At 47.4% G+C, this 21,450-nt stretch overlaps 6 protein-coding genes across 6 annotated transcripts; 2 read left to right on the top strand and 4 right to left on the bottom strand.

Annotated features, from left to right (window-relative positions):
* Positions 1–1,399: 1,399 nt before the first annotated feature.
* Positions 1,400–4,476, top strand: HD556DRAFT_1304341 (uncharacterized protein; the record flags this gene model as incomplete). Its single annotated transcript, XM_041299670.1, has 10 exons — positions 1,400–1,776; positions 1,831–2,102; positions 2,205–2,335; positions 2,389–2,491; positions 2,558–2,922; positions 2,971–3,126; positions 3,179–3,490; positions 3,542–3,692; positions 3,782–4,020; positions 4,069–4,476. The coding sequence occupies 10 exons, from the start codon at positions 1,400–1,402 to the stop codon at positions 4,474–4,476; spliced, it is 2,514 nt and encodes an 837-aa protein (XP_041165362.1).
* A 478-nt stretch (positions 4,477–4,954) lies between these two features.
* HD556DRAFT_1228577 (uncharacterized protein) lies at positions 4,955–5,324 on the bottom strand (the record flags this gene model as incomplete). The annotated part of the gene is made up of 2 exons (XM_041297233.1): positions 4,955–5,149; positions 5,199–5,324. Coding segments are annotated over 2 exons (321 nt in total), but the record flags the coding sequence as incomplete, so codon positions are not given.
* A 1,731-nt stretch (positions 5,325–7,055) lies between these two features.
* HD556DRAFT_1524216 (amidase signature domain-containing protein) lies at positions 7,056–9,350 on the bottom strand (the record flags this gene model as incomplete). Its single annotated transcript, XM_041309232.1, has 10 exons — positions 7,056–7,389; positions 7,446–7,472; positions 7,528–7,691; positions 7,739–7,869; positions 7,931–8,307; positions 8,359–8,450; positions 8,504–8,672; positions 8,730–8,831; positions 8,885–9,074; positions 9,123–9,350. The coding sequence occupies 10 exons, from the start codon at positions 9,348–9,350 to the stop codon at positions 7,157–7,159; spliced, it is 1,713 nt and encodes a 570-aa protein (XP_041165360.1). The 3' UTR covers positions 7,056–7,156.
* Positions 9,351–9,972: 622 nt separating this feature from the next.
* On the top strand, positions 9,973–12,751 carry HD556DRAFT_1335657 (cytochrome P450). Its single transcript, XM_041301884.1, has 15 exons — positions 9,973–10,161; positions 10,219–10,463; positions 10,517–10,588; positions 10,645–10,759; positions 10,812–10,829; positions 10,881–10,900; positions 10,951–10,962; positions 11,013–11,078; positions 11,139–11,244; positions 11,295–11,437; positions 11,487–11,721; positions 11,772–11,811; positions 11,864–12,127; positions 12,184–12,390; positions 12,449–12,751. The coding sequence occupies exons 2-15, from the start codon at positions 10,284–10,286 to the stop codon at positions 12,627–12,629; spliced, it is 1,659 nt and encodes a 552-aa protein (XP_041165359.1). The 5' UTR covers positions 9,973–10,161; positions 10,219–10,283; the 3' UTR covers positions 12,630–12,751.
* On the bottom strand, positions 12,752–19,562 carry HD556DRAFT_1335641 (uncharacterized protein). The gene is made up of 28 exons (XM_041301883.1): positions 19,365–19,562; positions 19,229–19,316; positions 19,022–19,173; positions 18,893–18,965; positions 18,793–18,837; positions 18,693–18,743; positions 18,603–18,646; positions 18,258–18,558; positions 17,870–18,204; positions 17,719–17,816; positions 17,640–17,664; positions 17,504–17,592; positions 17,439–17,455; positions 16,283–17,390; positions 15,975–16,234; positions 15,698–15,918; positions 15,450–15,645; positions 15,114–15,402; positions 14,791–15,065; positions 14,388–14,745; positions 14,219–14,334; positions 13,735–14,167; positions 13,645–13,679; positions 13,440–13,586; positions 13,356–13,391; positions 13,108–13,305; positions 13,008–13,056; positions 12,752–12,958 (listed from the first exon to the last, which is right to left on the bottom strand). Exons 1-28 carry the CDS (start codon positions 19,386–19,388, stop codon positions 12,832–12,834), a joined length of 5,190 nt encoding a protein of 1,729 aa, XP_041165358.1. The 5' UTR covers positions 19,389–19,562; the 3' UTR covers positions 12,752–12,831.
* Positions 19,563–20,365: 803 nt separating this feature from the next.
* HD556DRAFT_1438201 (uncharacterized protein) lies at positions 20,366–21,449 on the bottom strand (the record flags this gene model as incomplete). Its single annotated transcript, XM_041305815.1, has 2 exons — positions 20,366–21,329; positions 21,388–21,449. 2 exons carry the CDS (start codon positions 21,447–21,449, stop codon positions 20,366–20,368), a joined length of 1,026 nt encoding a protein of 341 aa, XP_041165357.1.
* Between the last annotated feature and the right edge of the window lies 1 nt (position 21,450).

Below are 21,450 nucleotides of genomic sequence, written 5' to 3'. Positions count from 1 at the left end.
GCGATGAAGGAGAATGAGACAAAGAGTGGGTGCATTTTGTGTCAAGAGCCACAACGAGCCATATATGTGGGGGCACGAGGATTCTGCTGTAGAAACTACAATACAGAGAGGAACAAATGAGGCTCCAGACTGTATCTATAAATGTTGTGAGGTCACACGTTGCCTAGTCTGCTATACTTGAGAAGACAAGTGCATTCGACCCTAAAGGGGAAGTGAGTGCAGCAAGGATCTAGTAGTGAGCGCTAAAGGTGCTACTGGTTGACTGATGCGAAGCGCAGGAAAGCGAAGGTACGCGTGAGGCGCGGGAAGCGCGTGCGCGCGTGAGTGGAAACAAGTGAGAGTAAGTGTGAGTTTGCTCAAGTGATGATAGATGAAAAACAAGAGATGTGAGCGCGAGGTGTCAAAGAATAGATTTCAACTATATTCTGCTAGGTAGTAAGTGGGTAAGTGGGAGGTAGAAAAGGTTCTCCATAGTATGTAATGCTGGCGCTTAAGTATGGCGCCTAAGCGCTGTCACACGGAGCCGAAGCGCTACCGAGTGAGGTATGTAAAGATATATGTAAGTAAGGGTTCATGATAAAAATAGAGGTGGAACGATATGTAAATAAGAGAAATAGAAATAATACGCACTAGAGAGCTTGGTGGACAGTGGATGGATGCTTCCAGATGGCTGGCGCTATAGGGCGCTCAAGCGCGGGAAAGCACGCGCATGCATATACATCGTGAAGTGCGGGAAGTGTGCGCGCATGTTGCGCGTTGTGCGGGAAAGCTGCGCCTCATATAGGAATAGCTGTGGATAGCACACAGAATGATGCTACAAGTTCATGCTGTGTACTCCCTAGTGAATACTGCCATATCACACCATGAGAGGCATGAGTCTCTACACCGCATGGATTATTACGAGCGCTAGCTGTACCTGGTAGCGGACTGATTATTGTGCAATTTAGTTTACATTAATACATCGTGGCTAGGACACAAAAACTCACCTTGATCAATAGAGAGACTACATGATTGATAACACCACCAGATGCAGCGGAGAAGGCTAGGATGTCATGTGAGACGAAGTGACATTTGTTCATATGTGGCTAGAGTCGCTAGTAGACATCATCTGGACATAAGTAATCGCGCGCTCGATATTAGATTTCACAAGTCCATTATCATTACTGTAGCTGACTGTATGGAGGCAACTGGGGGTCGAGCGTGACAGGTTGCCACATTCAGCAGGTAAGCAACCAGGCAGTTCACCATCGTGACATGCCAAAAATTAGCAACTGTCAACATCCCGGCGCCGCATGTCATTGCGGAGTTGCCACTACTTAAAAAAATACTATAGTAACAAACGAGCCGAAAGGCCCGAAACGAGTCCAATACTGGTTGAGTTGTACTTGCTCCTGGCACCATGCCTGGTCCATCCTCGGTGTTGATATCACGGATTGAACATCTCGGGAGGCTCCTGAAAAATCTTCCACAATCATTGCCCCTTGACCCACCTAATTCTTCCTATGACTTCGGCCTCGACACAGAGATGGTTGAGGAGGAAGGGGTGTGGTTTGCATTCAATAGAAACCTGGAGGTCTGCTTTGAGACCCATAAACTTGGCCGAAGTGGAACAATCACTTTCCGTGAACGCGGGAGACGTTACGAAGCCCTGGTTGGGATGTTCAAGGAGACAGTTAAGAAACTTGCAAAAGATTCTGAACATGACTTCCTTCGTGAGGTGTGGCTTGAGCGGCTGATCAATGCTGCACAACAACAGGGTGCAAAGGACCTACGACAGTAAGATTTCATTCTCAATCAAAAGAGATCAGCTCATGTTGACCCGTGTGTTAGGACTGGTGTTGGCGGTACGAAAAGACCTGCCCCAGAGATACATATTTCAGCAGTAGATGAACATCCCAAAAAATGCTCGAAAGCTTCGCACTCGCCTCACACGGATGCTAGACTATCAACTGTCAATGTAGACTCGAACTCTGAGGGTCATGAGTCAGATTTAGAGCTCAATGTTCAATGCAAACATGTTACTATTCGCATGATTGAAAACCCTCGACCCTCGACCCTCCCTGTCGTAATCGATTTGCAGAAAACAAAACAAATGAGTTTCAGTGACTTTGCATGGAAACCACTTCGTACCGAAGAAGAAAAAGCCAAGCAATGGGAGAGATTGGCAAAAATCACAGCTGATGATGATGAATTGATGAAATGAGAGGAGGAAACTCTGAAAGCAGCACGAGAGCAGAGAAAGAAGAACCTAGCAACGGAGCGTCAACGTCGTCGTCGTGAGCGAATCAAAGCCACTCAGCCGAAAGGGAAGAAAGCACAAAAGAATGTCAACGAGGTGAGTCTAGCAGCTGTTCAATTGACCTGAGTATTGAAATGAACTTCATATAGGTTTTGCGGGCTGAATCCCAAACAAGCAGCCTTTCAACAATGGATCTCGCAAAGCTTTCAAGGCCTGATTCGGATTGGAAAGATCAGCGGACTGGGAAGAATGGTGGAACAAAGCAGGAATGACACCGTCAAACCAACTGGTATCATCCCTTCCTCTGGACACACATAGAGCAAATTGCCCCGAAAGTTGGCTGGTCTGCACAGACAATTGCTAGTAGGCTCGCTCAAGATCAACCATCACTCTTCTCTCACCTGAACAAGGGAACCGTCCAAAAATGGCTGGACAAGGAAACAAAACGTGGTTGGTCACCCGTGACAATTCAAAATGTCAAACGACGTCACGCACTGGCAGGATCAGGACAAACGGGGGTGCTTGCAAAGTACCCAGCAGTCATGAAGGAGATCACGGACACATTGCGAGGTTTGAGGACATCTGGTGTTCCCGTCAGTGTTGTTGTTGCTCGCTCGATCATGCTCGCTGTGATCGAAAAGCATGAACCAGGCTTACTACTCACTGAATTCAAATGTTCAGAGGTGTGTTAACCATGACATTGATGGATGCCACTCACATCATTCTAACAGAAATTTGTTTGGTCGTTCTTCGAGAGTGTGTTGGACTGGAGTCCGAGGAAGGGAACACGTGCAGCAGCCCATCTTCCAGCTGATGCTGAAGAAACCTGTGAAGAATGTTTCTTTCGATTGGTCTACATCATGAAATGGTACAACGTACCTCCGAAAGTATGTAAATTTTGTCTTGATACAATCTTGATGGTGTTCTTACATGTGATAGCTCGTGGTTAACTTTGACCAAGTAGGCTGCTATCTCTTACCAAATAGCAGTACCACGTTTCATGAGTGTGGCTCCAAACAAGTTGATATTGTAGCTAAGGACGAAAAACGTGCTTATTCGCTACTTGTAGCCAGCACTGCAGACGGTGATTTCTTGCCATTTCAACAAGTTTGGGCAGGTGCATCTGAGCGTTCATTGCCATCACATGATGCTCACGGCATGAACAATGCAATTGAGCGTGGATTTCATTTTGCATTTGCAAAAAGTGATAAGAAAACGAGCCACTACAGTACCTTGAAGACCATGCGAGAGGTGAATGCTACTTCTTCGTTGATTTTGGCTCACTAATGACTTCACTACCAGTGGATCGAGAACATCCTTGAGCCATGGAGAAAGGTGGTTATCGAGACAGATCCCGATCTTGATGATGACCAGCATGCAATTGTCTACCTCGACTGCTACCCAGTGCACACCAGCCAGGATTTCCGTACTTATGTTTGGGAGAAGTATCCATGTGTGTTTCTATGCTTCGTACCTGCAAGTTGTGAGTGATATTTGGTTCGGGATGCAGTGGTACTCATGTTCAAGTTGGCTTTCCAATAGGTACAGGAAAGTTCCAGCCTGCTGATGTCGGGCTGAATCGAGTGATCAAGCACCGTCTCAAGCAAAACCAAGTGAATTTCCTTGTTGAAGCCCACAGCAATCAGATCTCTCGCAGACTCGTTCCTGAGCAAGTAAAATTTACAACATCACTGCCGGTGCTGCGAGATGCATCAGTTGCAGCCCTTGTTGATGTTTATGACTTCATGACGAGTGCTGCAGGACGCGAGTTGGTCAAAAAGGTGCGTAATGATGAAATTTGCTTCTTCGATAACTAAAAACACTCGCAGGGATGGGAAAGGTGTATTGCAAAGGAATGGAATCTTTCGGGAGACTGCCTAACAAGCAAGCAATCATGCACAGCTCTAAATACATATCTCCATACTCACGACGCACTTCGCAACGAGATCGAGAACCGAATGGGTACAGTTCACAACGACAGCGAGGAATTATTGGAACATGTTGAAGAGATGCGAGAAGATGACTCCAATGTTCCTTTGAGTGCCGTGATCAATGATGCACTCGGGATATCGATTGATAAAGCTTACAACTTGAACCTGGGGTATGTGGTTTCGGAGGTCAAGCAAGCTGCAGATCAGACTCTGATGGCAGCTGGAGATGCGGAGGATGTCTGGGCTTGGAATAACGGGGAACTATGGGGCAAAAAACTTCCTACAGTATCAGCTGACGAGCCTTAGTAGTTATTTTTCGTACCAGCGTGACATATAAACTCATAGCAACTCGACGTCCGTGATGCGTGACCCGGTTCAAATTAGCAACGCAACCAGCTCTGCGTGACGCGTGACAGTTGCTTTCATACAGTCAGCTACAGTATTCAGTTTCTATATAAGGAATACAAGGACCCATGGCACCTGACATGTTCACAATCAAGTGAACATTGCCGACGGTCATCGACTTTCACACCCTTTGCATTCACTGAACGAATGCTGTGGTTGCTGACCGGCAGAACACTGGCTACAACACATCTGATGATTGAACAAATACATATTTGTCATCAGAATCTCGCTGCACTTCTTCATCAAGACTTTGTTCTTCGATCCAATGGCCTGTCACTGCGAAGTAGCCATCAGTGTTGGAGGCCAGCCATCCATCACAGGTGACATTGACGCGGCCTTTGACAGCCTCACCCTAAAACATACAGTGAGACCAGAAAACTCAAGTAAAAGTAAAAATCAACCAGAACAAGACACATACCAGTAGTCTCTTGCGAAGGTTTGTGATATTCTGTTTAAACAAGTCAATTATTGCATGCTGTGTCTGTCTGTGGTCAGGTAGGATGACACTATTTGTAGCACAACCTGCAATGTTGATCATGTTCTTAAAAGTGGGATGTTCGAGGGCTGATATGGGCTGATATCCTGTGAGACGCATGATTTTCCCTACTTCAAAACAAACATACCTGGTCTGTGTCAATCAGCCACTGAGTTGCAGCCTCCTGAAATAATGCATCTGTATATTGAACGACCCGTTCATTTGGCACACGTGGCTTGAGGTGTCCATTGATACTGGACTGTTGGTCTGTGGCAGCATCTTCTCAGTGTCATTTGGCATCCTTTGGGAGCATTGAAACAAAGTTGTTGCTCTTTGCCCATTTGAGATAGGCACCCTAGATACAACTGAATAACTACGTAGAAATATGAATCAAAAACTCACCCGATGCGCAGCCTCCTGATGTCGGCGCAATGTCGTCACTTTATTCACAAATGGCACCTGGCATTTGTGAGATTTACTAAGATAACAATCAATTAAAGATTTATTTAAAATGAAAAGGCCTTACCTGCAAGCATGACAGTCTCTGTATTTCTTGCTGTCCTTGAGATATGGAACAGAGAACAGTGCGTCAATATCGCGACTGCACTGCTCTCGTCGAGGCTTGGATGGTTCGTCAATACCCATGACTTCAATATCGGTAAGAAAGCCTTCTGCATCAACTGAATCAGCATTAGGTAGGGGTACTACAATCATTTGTTAGTGAGTTAGCATGATAAGAGGACAACATAAATGTACCTTTCTTTTGCTGTTTTTTCGGTGGTTTCATTGACATGAGGGGGTCTTTGTCTTTGTCCTCATCAGAAGCAGGAGGCTGTGCAAGGTCGATGTCCTCGGCATCAGGACTTTGTGCAACCTGTTTTTCGTCCTGTAGGAATTGGGTTGCAGTTAGTAAAGCACATAAAACTAAAGAAAACTTACCTTTGATGAGCCGTTTGTTGGTATGGGGGCTCACCAGCTGGATTTTGTTGTTGTCGGCCCCATCTAAGTCAGTAGGGTCCAAGATAACAGCAGTGTGGTTTGTGATATGAGCTATTCAGTGGGAAAGAAGCTCTTGATCAGCTGCATTGTCCGCACTAATCACCTTTGCTGATGGCACAGCAACCCATTTAGGATGTGGTGCAGGCGCTTCCTTAGTGTCGGAGTTGATGTGTGGCACCATTGGGAAATAAGGTTAGCCAGGTGATTAGCAAAAAAGGAAGGGTGATCCAGTAGTACGGACCAAAGAAACTGTGCAGTTTCTCAGATATCACTGCAGGTCGTCGTAGATACTTGTTGATTAGGTTGGCTGAAAGCCAGGGCTCAAAGGCCCAGCTCAGGCTTGAACAAACCTGAGGCCAGGCCTTGGGCCTACATAGGCTGCACCCCAAGGCCCAGCTAGGCTCAGCCTAAGTCAGCTGGGCTGAGCCTGGCCCATGGCCTGAAGCTGGGCCTTGCACATCACTATATATCACCATGTACCTAAATTTTGAGCCTCCGCATCTGACTTTCTTGTTGTTGATAACCATGTTCTTGTTGTTGTACCAGTCAATGCATGTTGTTGTGTCTGAATGACTTGTTTGTGCAATAAGAATAAGAGAGAATAAAATAAAATAAAACATTCAAAGTGGAATATGGAAGTATGGAAAATATATAGATGCGAGAGGCTCCAGAATGCATCCACTACATATCACACTCGCCAACATCGCAGTGAACATCTGGAGAGGCTGCTATATTGAGACTCCCCAGGGAACATACTAGGAAGCTACACTGACCCTCTGTGACAAGGCTCTGGTTACGTGCTCTCGAGGGATGGCTACACATCCTTGGAAAACTAGGGAGAAGCCTCCCAAAGGAGGGGGTCTCTCAGACTATATATTTGCTACATAATAATAGGGTCTGACAGTACGTGGGAACATCTTCAAAGTGCTGCCAAGGGTGGAATGGTATGATGTCTTGACATTTTCACACGGAGTCTTCGGTGTTGTTGGACTGGCACCCGCCTTCGAACAGGGCAAACCAAGAACTTGTGATTTGTATTCCAAATCTACACAACTAAGGGAGAAGTTTGATAAACAGTGAACCCATCTCAAGGCACAGTTATGGCAACTACCGCCCTATCACATCCGCCAACTGTGTTGTCGGAATTGCCGCAGCGTAGGCTTTCCTTTGAAGCCTTGTTTGTGTCTTCTGTTCGTAGGCATATGCAAAACTGATAAGGCTATACTCGCTCCATGCTGTTCCAAGGAACGAAAGTCCAATGGGGACGCCTGGAGCCGGATACACAGTCTCGGGCCCAGCACTACCAATTGTAACATTCTCTGGATAGAAACCCAAAGGTACTTAGCGCCGGGAGCATTAGCTAGTCAGATAGTTAGACATTGAAGAGATCATTTACCCGTGACAATCGGATATCCCGCGATGGCTGCGAGAGTACCGCGTCTGAGTTCATCTATGAAAAACATATTTTCAACACGAACCTGCAGGGACAGTCGTATAACCTGGTGCAGGGAGCACCAGAGCGTCGAGAGCATACATCTTCAGGGCAGCATCAATACCATTCGTAGCGCCAAGTTCCTTGTCAAACGCCAGAGATTGGTAATAAGATGCATTGAAACCAGTAGTCGCTTGTGATTCGATCAAACTGCAGCAATTTCAGTAAGTATGACGGTGTTCTTGAAGGGTACCCACATAGACTGGTCCGTGTATCCGGCGGGCTCCTCAAGCGTTGGGTTGCTGTTGTCGAACATGATCAAGTCCTCAAGCGAAGCCACCCCTGATGGGTTTGCGACAAGACTGTCAAACCAGGCATTAAGTTGGACCTGCCAAATTAAAGTGTTAGCACCAAATTATTTTTTGAATGCTTTAAATGCGCTCAAACACCTTGAAGTCAACATCCAGTACAACGGTCTCATTATTAGACTCATAGATCTCATACGCCGAAGGCAAATCAGCGGGGTCTACAATTGTCGCGCCCAGAATCTGTAGCGTCTCCAGTGCCTGCTCGAATATTTGGTTCACGTATGGATCATTGCCGGTCAGGCTGTCATTCAAGAAGACTGCGCGAGGTACTCCAATGCGCTTGCCAACAAGCGATGTGTTACTGAGTGCCATGATGTAGTCAGGGACGGGCGTTGGCTGGGCCAGCGTAAAGTTGTCATTAGGGTCTGGGCCAGCGATGATGGAAAGGACAATGGCGGCATCTGTGACGGAGCGAGTGAGCGGACCCACTGTGTCTTGGTGCTCGGAGATCGGTATGACTGGAGATAGGTTTGTGAACCTGATAAGAGACGGGGCAAGACAAAACTTACCCCCAGCACGGGATGTTAATCCCACGGTGGGCTTGATGCCTACCACATTATTTTGATTCGCCGGACATGTGATACTTCCGTCTGTCTCTGTCCTGTCTCTTATATCAGTTAAAGTGCAAGTGTAAGAGAGTGAACTGGAGCGAACCCAAGAGCGACGGCAGTCAGGCCAATAGATGCAGAGACACCAGAACCAGCTGACGAACCACACGGGTCGGCATTTGGGTAATATGCATTCGTGCATTGCCCTCCACGTCCTGACCATCCAGAGGCGATGTTTCCACGGAAGTGTGCCCACTCGGACAGGTTTGCCTTACCTACAGTGGCATACTGTGTTGAATTCTGATATCATACTGCGCCTTCAGGAAACGTACCGAGAATAATGGCCCCTGCCTCGCGTAATCGCTTCACTACACCTGCATCATCCGGAACCACAGAGTTCAACAAGCTATATGACCCCGCAGTCGTGTTCATTCCTTCGTGTGTCACTATAACTATCGACTTTCCACTCCATATGATTGAAACACACCTTCAAATGCTACAGTCGCGATATTATCCTTAACAAGCACGGGGATCCCATGGAGCGCACTCCGTGGTCCGTAGGTAAGGCGTTCAAAATCCAGCACCGCAGCTTCCTGGAGCGCAGACGGATTTGTTTCAATCACAGCACGAAGCACCGGCCCTTGCAAATTAACTTCTTCGATGCGGGCGAAATATGCCTGTCAAATCAAATTGTACAACCATGTCCATGATTCCATTAGTATTACTGCAGGCGATTTATGATATGCAAGACTGCTAGCATGCTTACGGACCTTGATCAGGTCAACACTCGTGAACTGCCCCGAAGTAAGGCCCGCTTGAAGTTCAATCACAGATGCCTCGTAAAGATCGGGTAGAGGCGTTGTGATTGACGCGTAAACCACCGGTCGGGATATGTATAAGGACTGGCCAAGTGCTAGCCATGCCCAGAAGAGAGTAAGTAGTTTTGCACCCATTTTTGCGTGCAAAGAGGAATATGAGAAAGCAGAAGGTCAGCACGTAAGTGAGCGACGAGATGAGCTTGGTTCAAGTACCCCCGAGCGGAGCATTTCTCAGAGGTCACTTGAGCGATAACGGTGACAAGCAAGACGTTGAGACAAGGTTGACTTCTCCCACGACTGAGCAGACTTGCATGTGGTCCTTGTTAGACATTCAAATTTAGCAGAGATAGCAACTATTGATCATGCGCACCTGGGGAAGGATATCTCGACGTATCACTTTCTGGCTTGGTGCCAATGAAAGGCTTATTTGCTTAGGTCGAGGTCGAGTTTTTGTACCATCACTAGATCACGCCCGCACATGCTCTGTCCGTCATAGGAGAAGCTGATAAATTGTTCGGCATTAGTTGTCGAGAGCGGGGAACTCGACATTGAGTTCAAAAAGGAAATTATATAGTACCACCAGCAGCGGAGCGGTGCACAGCTTCAAGTTTGCCCTGGCACGCGCGACGCGCACGCAGGTGGACGGACTAAATATAAATTATGTAAATAGTATGTCATCCCGCGGTTTTATTTACGTAATTTAAAATACAGACTCGAGGTACACGCATGACAGGACCCGGCGTTGAATGGCAGAAGCCCGAGGTTGGTTGCCTGCATACATTATTAGACTACCTATTTCGGCAAATATCATTCAGTATCATTCTCACTTCGTTACACAGGTCACCCGTGGCGCCTGGGCCGCAGCAGCTGGCTGCCTGGCGGAAATCAGCATGACAAATACCTGCGTACGGCTGTGCATGCTCAGTGCCTTCGGCGAGACACGCACGTCAGCACAAATCCTAGTTTCGCACATAGACATTTGATTAACGCGGCAGGCCCGAAGTCATCGCTATACACACATTATAAGCAGATTCAACATTTGTGAAGAGCAACTTCATCTACCCTAGCATGCCAATTACCCATATCCTTTGGAAACTTGTTCTTTCAGCAAGCTCCGCACTCGTTGCGTTCGGATGTTGGAAGTTAGGAGAGCGAGTATGGCACAATCTTAGGTCCCCACTGCGCGCACTACAAGGCCCAAAAGGAACAAGCTGGCTATATGGAAACTTGAAGGACATTTTCAAGGCGGTATAGTTATCCATTGAACTCACCATCGCGCCGTCCTCATTGAGGACTTGCAGGAAAATTCAGTCCTTCACGAACAATGGGTGGAGCAATATGGGACGACCCTGAAATACAAAGGGTTCTTCTTTGTATGTTCAATTTCTCCTGCATTACAAAACTTACCACGTCTGAAATTCTTTCTCAGTCAGACCGATTGTTCACGATGGACACCCGCGCACTGAACCATGTTCTCACCCATAGTAGCGATTACCAGAAACCGTCACAAGTACGGTATAATCTTTCTAGAATTTTGGGCGAAGGTGCGTGCCAGTGTCTACTGTTATCCCAGAGTCACATCTGAAATCATCTCAGGTGTCCTGTTTGTTGAAGGTGCGATCTCAGCTGCATAATATTTACACTTCCATTAATGCCAGTCTCAAGGGGCTCAACACCGTCAGCAGGTCTGTTTTGACACGCATCTCAGTGTTATGATACTGACGCCATATCTCAGAGAAGGATCATGGTACGGTTCGCCTTTGTTTGCCTTGGAACAATTAATCATGTCTTCCGAAGAACCCCGCCTTTGGACCCGCCCAGATTCGCGCACTAACGGACATCTTCTTGAGCAAATCGATCAAGGTAAGCTTGGCTTGTTTCTTACTAGATATGGATATATATGTCGACGCTGCTGTCTTTCAGCTTCGAGACATCTGGTCCACCATGACCGTTACCAGTGAACACGCGACTCGGATGGATATCATGCCCTGGCTGAGCAAAATGACGTTGGACGTCATCGGGCTTGCAGGTATGTCCTTTCCGAATAAGCTTCCTAGCAATACCGAATGAGTGTCGTAGGTTTCAACTATGAGTTCGACGCCCTGAATGCGACCGATAAACCAAATGAACTTAACCAGGCCTTCTCAGTCATGTTTTCTGCCAGTCAGCAGATTAGCATCATCCCCATACTTAAGGCATGGATTCCTTTGCTCCGATGGATCGTAAGTTTACCATCGCCACCTGACATAAATTGCTGCTAACTCCCTTCAGCCCTCTGATCGCGATCGCAAGATAGATGCAGCCCAAAAGACGATGGGTCGCATCGGCAGCCAGCTCCTGCATGATGCTAAAGCCGCCGTCATATCCTCTCACAGCACTGAAAAAGGTGGTTCCATTGAGAAGAGTAGTCTTCAAGGGCGCGATTTACTTAGTTTACTTGTTCGTGCCAATATGGCAACCGATATCCCCGAAAACCAGAGGATATCGGACGAGGATGTACTTGCGCGTATGTTGTCATTTGGAATTATGCGTGCAGAGCGCTTATGGCGTACTTAGAGGTTCCGACTTTTTTGGTCGCGGGACATGAGACCACGAGGTGCGGATGCCACTTGTTGTAGAAGATAATCCACACTCACACAGTCGAATAGCACGTCAACAACTTGGGCACTCTATGCGCTCTGCCTACGCCCAGACATTCAAACCAAGCTCCGGGAGGAACTCTTGACAGTGGAGACCGAGACTCCGTCCATGGACGAACTCGTGGCGCTCTCGTATCTTGACGCGGTTGTGCGCGAGACACTTCGTTTGCACGCTCCCGTCCCTAGCACAGTTCGCATCGCAATGAAAGATGATATCCTCCCAGTGGACACGCCTTTTACGGACAAGTATGGAGTGGTTCATAGTGGGATCAAGTATGTTGCCAGCCTCCCTTTCAATGATCATCAATATCTCATCATAGTTGCATCAGGGTTAGCAAGGGCGACCCGATTTTCATCCCCATCTTGGCAATCAACAGATCGGAGGCGATTTGGGGCGCCGATGCAAAAGAGTTCAATCCTGACCGCTGGGCATCACTTCCAGAGGTAGCATCGCAAGTTCCTGGGGTCTGGGGACACCTCATGACGTTCCTCGGTGGTCCGCGCGCGTGTATCGGGTATCGCTTTTCACTAGTGGAGTATGTGTGCTGCAACCTTTCATTTCATTTCATTTCCAACAATAACGACCTTTTACAGGATGAAGGCTCTCCTCTTTACCCTGATTCGAGCTTTTGAGTTCGAGCTTGCTGTTCCTGCTTCGGATGTCGGAAAGAGGTCGTCGATCGTACAGAGGCCGTTCTTACGCAGTGACCCAGAGAACAAAGACCAGCTTCCCTTGCTGGTGAAGCCGTATTGCAAAACCTCAGGACTCTCGTAATTATATTCTTTAATTATATATCAAGTGCCTTGGAATTGATGAAACATTTCCTGATGAAAGAATAATTACCAAAGTGTAGCAGCAGTTTTCTGTATGGATAAATCACTTGGATCACTCAAGATCATAGATCCATCTATTCGAATTTGATTCAGATATGCGAACTGATTACTACTACTATCCAACTACCTGTCAGTTTCACGGATTACTGAGATAAGAGTTGAGTGAATTTCTCAATGTGAGCTTCGCAAAGCGCAGAGAAGTAAAACTCGTGTTCAGAGTTATGGGGTTGTACGAGGTTGTGAGCAATCTCGTGGGCCAGCGTGAAGTACCTGGGGAAGATTATTGTTTCAATAACTTTAAGCTGAGATGATGCCTTACCAGGAAATATAAGCCTGATTGATATTCCCATTCTTTACGTCTTGATCATCTACAGTTGACAGTATTAGGAAAGCAAGGAGCTCCAAGTATGCACACGCACGCCATGCCTCGAAGAAGCGGTAATTAAGAAAGAGACTGCCGTTCCGATTAAAAGCGATCAAGCCGCCTTCTAGGTCGTAAAAGATGTGAAGTGCGGCCATCGGAAGACTATAGACGTTTGCAAGGGGCGTGACAATGTGAATAAAGCGAGCGAGAGAATCATGCTTCCTCGTAACGAAGGTACGGGGTTCAGGAACATCTATACAATAGATGTGAATGCTGCGTCGTGCAGGACAGTGGGACACTCACCTCGAGCGATGAAGATTTTCATTGTACCCATAACACCTGCACATAATTAGCGCCATTAAGCTCAGGACCTAATTCACTACTTACCAATGTGATCAAGCTCAGCGACATGGCCGGAGATGTCACAATACCCCTCATCTAGAGATTCCTTGATTGTTTGCATCTCGCGCCTGTTGTGTACTAGCTTCCCTTCCTCTGGTCTGCAACCTTTGATCGCCATCGCAACATTGGATCCTAGAAATGTGTTAGGCAAGCATTTTAACAAGTATAGAATGGATTTCTCCAAGCTCACGAATGTTGCTCTGCGGAGTCACAGTTGGAGGTGTCCTAGTAGATCTCTAGTTCAAAAATATCGTCTCGCCTCAACAATTGACTCTCTTACCTCGGATTTTGAGATCCCTGTGAGAGAGTAAGAGCGTCTTCCGATGAACTGTTGAAACCAGGTATCTTGCGCCTGATGTTCTGCAGTGTGTTGTTCACAATATTTGGAATCACGGGATGTCGTCCGACGTCTTCATTGCCGACTGTATGTTGAGGGGGCGCATCGGGAGTAGATGGCTTTGGTGGTGGCACTGGTGGAGCTGTAATAAGGGGTGGAGCTGGAGCGGGTGGCAACACGGGTTTTGATGCTACTGCCTTGGGAGGTGAAGTATCCCAACCCCCTGGGACTTTAGTGCGATGTGAGGGAGACAATGAACGCGTTTCAGACTTCAAACTCTGACTCATGCGTGGGTCAGGTACTGGTATCGATGTGAAGCTTCCTCTGGCTGCCTCCACCAACTTTCGGTCATTCTGTTGTCTCAAAATCTTATCCACTGAAACAGTACATCAGGATTTCAGTAAAATGAGGGAGCTAGGAAACGCACCGTTATAACCTCTCCGTTTCAGAGCCTTCAAGTCGGTCGAAAGGATAGTCATGAACAAGAGCGCATCATTCACTTTTACCGTCTCGAACAGCAGGCGACACAATGATGTCGCGACCCTACATGAGCCACGTTAACCTACAGCCGATTCAACATAACTTAAGACACTTACTCATACATGTCCACTTGCGTGCTTCCTGAAAGCCATAGCTCAATAGGCCCATGGCCCGAACGTTTAGCAACCGCTGAGGTATCCTGCTCCCTTTTTAAAGTATTATCTCCAAAAGAAAGCGATTTCACAACGGTCAGTTTGCCGAAAACTCTGACTTTGAAATTGTCTTGGTTAGAGAGCCAGCTGAGAGAAACCTTGGTGCGTGTATGTGTGTGTTCGTGCAGGAACAACGGCAGCCTCTCTAACAGCAGCGCACGTGTGTCAGCTGCAGACTTGTTGTGCTTCATCTCCGAGGTGACCCTGTAGTCTTCCTTCACGACGGCGCTGAGGCGTTTGGAACCCAGAATTGCATAGAAGTCTGTGGGAGAGTTAGATCAACCTCAGTAGAGAGCTCAAAACACACTTTCAACGAGATCCTCTTGCGGTGCAGTATAGATAGACTCTCCAAACATCTGATAAGCATTAGTATCGTCCGCAATTACAACATCCAGGGGCTTCCGAAGATCGTAAAGCAGCTCCCAGTCATCCTCGTCGATATCTAGGGCTTTGTTTGATTCCTTTCGAGACTTTCTTTGCCGTCGAAAACTGAGCAAAATAGGAGAAACTTTCATTCGGGCGAGCGCGCCTGTAGATAGCAGACGAGCGTTGACAGCCAAGTTACGCAATTCCACGAGGTAACTGAAGAGAAAATGAGTGTACATGGTAGTGGAAAGCTGGGCCACATACTTCTCATAACCACCCGCCAAGTCGTAGAATTTTTGAGGATCGGCGACCAAAATGCTAGCTACCTCTTCTACAGAGGGTTCTTGCTTCGAGCCACATGCACTCAAAAAGCTATTGGCAGAAGGGCCGAAATCCACAAAGACGAACAACTTCGAGTGAAACTGCCCTTTCGATGCCCCTCCAAGATAACATTGGCTAGGGGAAAGCCAACGCAGTGCCTGGGAGCCAGATTCTACCTGGGTAGGAACGATTGGCAGCCCCGAAATTATTGACAATTGAGATGAACTGAAGTCTGTATGACCATCAGTAAGGCCCTCGCGTGTGCTAAGCGAAGCAAACCTGCAACATGGCCTGCTAGAATCTCAAACCATCGACGAGCGACGTTCTGATCTTGAGGAGATGTTTTCTCAAGCAATGCCACGATCCTGGTAGCGGGTGGGTGTTCCTTTAATCCTAGTTTGCTTACTGCAATATCTCGAACGGCATCTTCAACAACTGAGAACCCAAGGACCTTCCACTGATGTGATGCAAATACCTTCAAGCGCGTTACATTAATTTAGATTTATGATGTATACGTTCCCGCTGACCTCATCCGGAGTTCCCATACAAGGCCCAGAGTTATCCACTGCCGGTATGAAGGCAACATGGCCAAATTTTTCACATCTATAGTCCGGATATCTAGAAGGAATGCTGTCTATAAGGTATTTGAATGCTGCAGATCGGATGTCTGGCTCCGATGAACCGCAGAGTTTGACAGTCAAGTCCAAAGGAGGACTTTTTCGCAGGCCCAGTCGATGCAGAAGCTTTGCTAGTAAGAAAACATGCTCTCAAATGAAAGAGCGACACGCGAAGGAAGAGACGGACCTTCTTCGGAGCTGCTTCGCCATTTAGTCTTCTCACCCCAATCGATAATCGGCAAACCAAGCTGACGGTTTGTGACAGATGGTTCGTAGAGATCACTGGCCCTATATCGCGACTTCTTTCCCGGAAGAGCGTTCTCGCCTTCCTTTGAGAAAGCAGACGTCATCTGGAGTTTCGTAATCTCATCTAGGGTTAACGTGCTTTGGATAGTGACTAGATGCGTAATCAGATCTGAGATTGTCCAGTCCCCAGTTTTAACCATTCTGCCGGAACATGAGTAGCTTGCTATGATATTATGCATGGTGGCTTACCGATCAAAAACAACCTGAAGGTCTACATGCTTCCGGACGCCAACAAAAGAGAGCAGCTTCTCCATGTTGCCCTTGAGAGCACCGCCTGATGTAAAAGTAACGACGGGAAGATCGTTAAATATATTGGCGCTGGGAAAGTACGCCAACTGTGGCTTGTGTAGACCTGAAGATGTCGGGATGCATGATTTTTGGATGAACATAGCCTTGATCTTTTCATGCGACTCCTTTGACAACGATGGCCATGTGCGAGCTAAAACGGTCAAAACTCGCTCGGCCCATTCCGAAGACCTGGTTACGTCTTGTGCCGGATTAGCATTCATAACATCTGGTCTAAAGATGTGCTGTATCCAGTCGAGAATCAAAAATTCCCGCCACCCAAAAGATCTCAACTGTTCCTGCGTGAAGTGTTTCGTGACGCTCAGAGGCATGAGGGAATCAGGTAAGGGCCCATCCAGCGGAATCATACGCTGATGAATGAAGTACTGCACCATCGAAAGGGGAATCGGCTTGGCATCCTTTCCTGAGCCTAGACTGAGGATAGTGGCATTAAGAAGCTCGGTGCGAGCGCGCGTGGCATCGTGCGTCGGATCTTGTTGTCCCACAAGCCACTTGAGACAAGCGATAAGCTCTTCTTCGTTAAGCGGATGCTGGCGAAGTTGAGCCAGAACATCCGAGAATGTGATATTCGTGATCAGTCCTTTGCTTTGTAGAGTTCTAATGGCAAGAGAAGCAGACGACAGAATAGGAGCGGGAAGGACAGGCAGGTGTTTAAGGAACAACGAAAACATGGGATCGGGAGCGCGTACATCGGAGGCATCACGCACACCCGTTGTCGAAAGGACTTTGAGGGGTAAAGTGGAGCAACCAAAGAAGGCAGCCTCGAGGAATCGTGCAACATCGGAAGAAGGCGTTGAGACATGGAAAGTGAAAAATTTGAGGACATGCAAGAACCGATCGCGCAGCCAGTCGCGGAGTTGTGGATCCGGATGAAAATCGTTCGTGGTTGAATTTGAGGCTTCGTTCCAGAGCATCCGAATATTTTCGAGCTCCATCTCGTATGCTGCTCGACACAGATAGCCGCCAACGTACAACAGCTCCCTGTTCCATACTATATCACTATCAGTTATTGACTCAGCGGCGAACACGCAAATCTCACTTGCGACGTTACGGTCGCTGGAAATATGGTCAGATGCGTACATGGAGTAATGCAAATTAACTCACACTAAATCTATTGATTCGCGTTCAACCGTTGGAATAAATCTAGATGCCATATGACCACCGATACCTGTTGTCTGTCCAGTTGCGTGCCCCTGCGTTCCTTAGCCTACTTGAATTACTTCCTTGAGATCGCTCTTACGATAAACACATGTGCTTGACCAGCACTGTACATGTATGAGTTACAACCACGGCCTCGTTCCCAGAAACAAGGTACTGACCCATTCAAATCAGCTCTAAGACCCTGGAAAACACTTCCAGAAGATACGGGCTGGCTCTTCTCCTCCTCTAGACTCACATTGTACTCGTCTTTTCCTGTCTGTAAAGGAATCAGTCGCAAGCCAAAATCAAGGTCGTGGATCAAAGACCCACATAAATCAGGCTGTAATTCAAGTGATTGGGTGGGTTTTTCTTTGTAGATCGGTGTAGTTCGCTCTGAAGTTTCTTATCCAGCTTCACGTCTACGTCCGCATTGAACATGGTAAGTGTGACGCTTGAGGTGTATACCCCCGTGGGGTCTTTGTTAACTTGGGGTTGCGGTAAAGGCTTTGCGAGTACAGGCTGGTGGTGCGACGTAAAAGTGCTGAGAAGAGACGAGAAAAACCCGCCTTGAGAGACTTTGGGTGGTTCTTCGACTGTAAGGACGAGAGGCTTCTCGGTGCCAAGAGCATATACAGCATGCATAACGTGTGCCTGGATACGAGTAGCTAGAATGGTGCATCAGCCATACAGACGACCAGTAGCAAGGGGAAGTGCTCGCCAGCAGACTGCACGCTCTTCACACTCATCAAACCTGAACCGCTAGACTTTTTCAGCACTTTGGGTAATTCAAGCTCCCTTGGAACACCCGGAGACTCGTTGAGATGGGCCAGGCGATGAGAGTCAATAAAGACGCTAACTGAGCGAAGGTGGACCATGAATGTGATGCTGCTTGCAAGGAATCGCGTTAGATCGAATGGCTGTGGAATAGGTCCCTGTTCACGGAGCGTCATCTCAAAAGTTGTCCATGGATTGGGCTGGAGAGCATCTTTAGATGGAAGATCACCGCGCCGTACGAGAAGCTTCAAGAGGTCAGTTGATATCAAGTGTCAATCGACATGCATACTTGGTCTCCAGTTTTGTCCTTCCAGTAGAATTGCATTCCGTGACCTTGATTCCATTAGAAAGATAAAACAATACCCGGAGGCATTCCTACCTCCTGAAATGACAAATGGTTCCTCAGTCACAGAGAACAGACTATAAAAGCCTGCAAGAATGGTAGGAAATGAATTCATCGATGGTGTGGAGGAACATACCGACACCGAAGGCGCCAATCTTCTCCTCGTCTGGATTTCCCTCAGCTATACAAAGTGAGTATATCATTTCTATTATTCAAGCTTCAGGTGCACTACGCACCAATTTTCCTAAGCCGATTCCAGTCCTCGTCGCGAAACACAATTCCGTTATTCCGAAAGGTCCACTGGGAAACCTACAATGATCGATCAACAAACACAGAAAATGAAGTAACATTGATATGGTACAGACTGGAGCGGCTTTGAGGTCCGGAAAACCCACACCGACCTCCGGACGCATCGCATCCTTGCCGTTCTTTCGTCGGAGATACTCCTCTGTCTCAAAATATATTTCAACCGCAGAAGACTGTGCATCATCGGAGTTCTGAAGAAGTTCACGGAATACTACATGCTCGTCAGGGCTGCGGGATCAAAGAAGAAACCAGCAGGTATAGTGCACCTGTGAATTCGCCCGAATATCGTGCCAACACCTTGTCGATCAATGCACGCTGATTAACTTCTACTGTCTCATCATAACCACTCGCCCACTGCCTTGGTCGGACATCAGCATCTCATAAGGAATCAAGCAGGCTTACAAGGGCGTCTCGATCATGAGCCATAGGTTGGTTTCAATGCCACGCGCCTTCCCCGTGTGTAACGTGTTGCTGGCGGGTAGCTGAATGGAATTGGGCTGGTGTCTTACACCTTTGCAGGTGTTCGATGACCGTAAGGAAGGGAGTCGTTGAGTCTAGTCAAGCAAACGGAGAAGTTTATGCACGGAGCCTTTAAGCGCTAAGCTCTAAGTACAGCCATAGTACGTTTAATTACTTGATATTAGTAATTATTAATCTTTTCAAAGGCTTGTTCCACCAAACATTAATGGCACCAGAGACTATAGTCATAGGTAGTAGTAGAAACTCATAGAAGGAACAACAATCCTCGACATTCGCCTACAGTCACATGGTTTGTCCGACAACGCTCCGTGAAAACGCAAGTAAATGCGGCCTGGAAGACTCGCAGATTGCCATGGCATACCGCGTGTTCACTCTGAATCTTGATTCTTTGGCGATTCCGGGAATTCAAGTATAGATTTCAATGCCCAAGTTGGGTGTAAGCACGCAAGTAGCACGTATGATGGGCCTGACAAGTTAACGATTCCTGCTCTCATATATCATCATGATGTAAGGACTCGAAGAAGAAGAAAACTCATTTCAAATGGCTAAACTTACATGTCAGATCACAATTACGTATGTACGTACTGCATGCTGTCGAGTTCGGTTAAAATGCGGTTGGAAAGATGTGGTCGAGAAAGTTGATCAGAGTAAACTTTGAATCGTTACTACAACAAACTAAGGTGTCGTAGGGTGTCATGAAAGGTATCAAAATTGCGAGACAATTGATGGCATAGAGACGAATATTTTTCGGGATATGATGGATGCGATGCAATGTTCCTTCCATGTAATAGATTCCTTCACAAAAATGCCGAAGTGTCAGGGAGCACCAGAACCCTACGCCCTGCAAGGGCAGTCATAAATTGGAACCTCGTGGCAAGTCAGGGTCGGCGGGCATGTAAATAGAATTCCAACCTGCACTGAAATTATTTGTTCCCTGCGAGCGCAACAGCAAACCATCCGAAAATAGCCATTAAAAAGCGCACCATCCACGCTGGGTCAGCGCCAACGCCGCGGCCTGGCCTGAGCTGCATCGCCAGAGCAATGTCAAACTCAGGCACAGCACGGTATGCGCGACTGCGAGGATGGATAAGGGGTGACGAAGGAGGTGCAGGAGTAGAACTAGCGACCCGCACGGACCAGGAAGGGCGTGCAGGTGGTTCACGAGCTTCAGAATTTATTGCTGGGTGTACACATGCTTGTGGAGGTGTGGGTCGATCATCTGGGGTAGGGTCGAGTGCCGTTGGGATGGGTGGTAAATAAAGATCCCGCAAAGGTGAATCAGGTGACGGATCTTGCACGCCGAGAGACGGCAGAATGTCCAAAGCATCGTGAAACTTCTCGTCCTCTGAGTCTTCCCGTGAGTCATCGGAGGTAGTGATGGAGACATAGGACAATAGTGCAGACGCACGAGCACTGAAATACGGGGGTTCCTCGGACTTCTCATTCAGTATACTCTGCGTTGCCGCTATAACTGTTCCAGTGTTTGAATTTCTCCTGCAGGAGGATAACACTGCATAATTCTCAGCATGGAGTAGACTTTGCCAAGCCTTGTAAGACCAAAGAATTTGGGTATGTAAGTCTTTGATGGCATACAATCTCAGGCCTACACAGGCCAGTGCAAGTAGCGCAATAGTGCATGAGAAGATGAGGAAGAGGGTAAAAACAGAAGTCAAGAGATCTGCTTTCCCATAGTTGGTGACGAGGTCTGGGAGGTTGTGCGTAGTCGGCGCTTCATCTCCTGAGCTGATCACAGTCATGATTCGTTGACCAAAAGGCACGAGACCTTCTGTGTTGGTCGACCCGTGTACTGCATCAAGTAAAAGGTAGCCATCATCTGCAGCAGCAGATGTGGGCCCGATGACCATTCCAGCGTCGCGATAGAAGTCACTATAGCAGCCTGCATCAGAAAAGTGTTTAGAAAATAATAAATGCCAGCGTGACTTACTCTGGATGTAATGAACGCAAACGAAAAACCGCTTGCATAGAATCTTGTATTTCTGCTGACATC

The sequence above is a fragment of the Suillus plorans genome, assembly GCF_016647745.1.
Source record: "Suillus plorans strain S12 chromosome Unknown HD556scaffold_6, whole genome shotgun sequence".
NCBI lineage: Eukaryota > Fungi > Basidiomycota > Agaricomycetes > Boletales > Suillaceae > Suillus > Suillus plorans.
The sequence above is the reverse complement of the archived record's forward strand: the minus strand, read 5'-3'. Positions and strand labels throughout refer to the sequence as shown.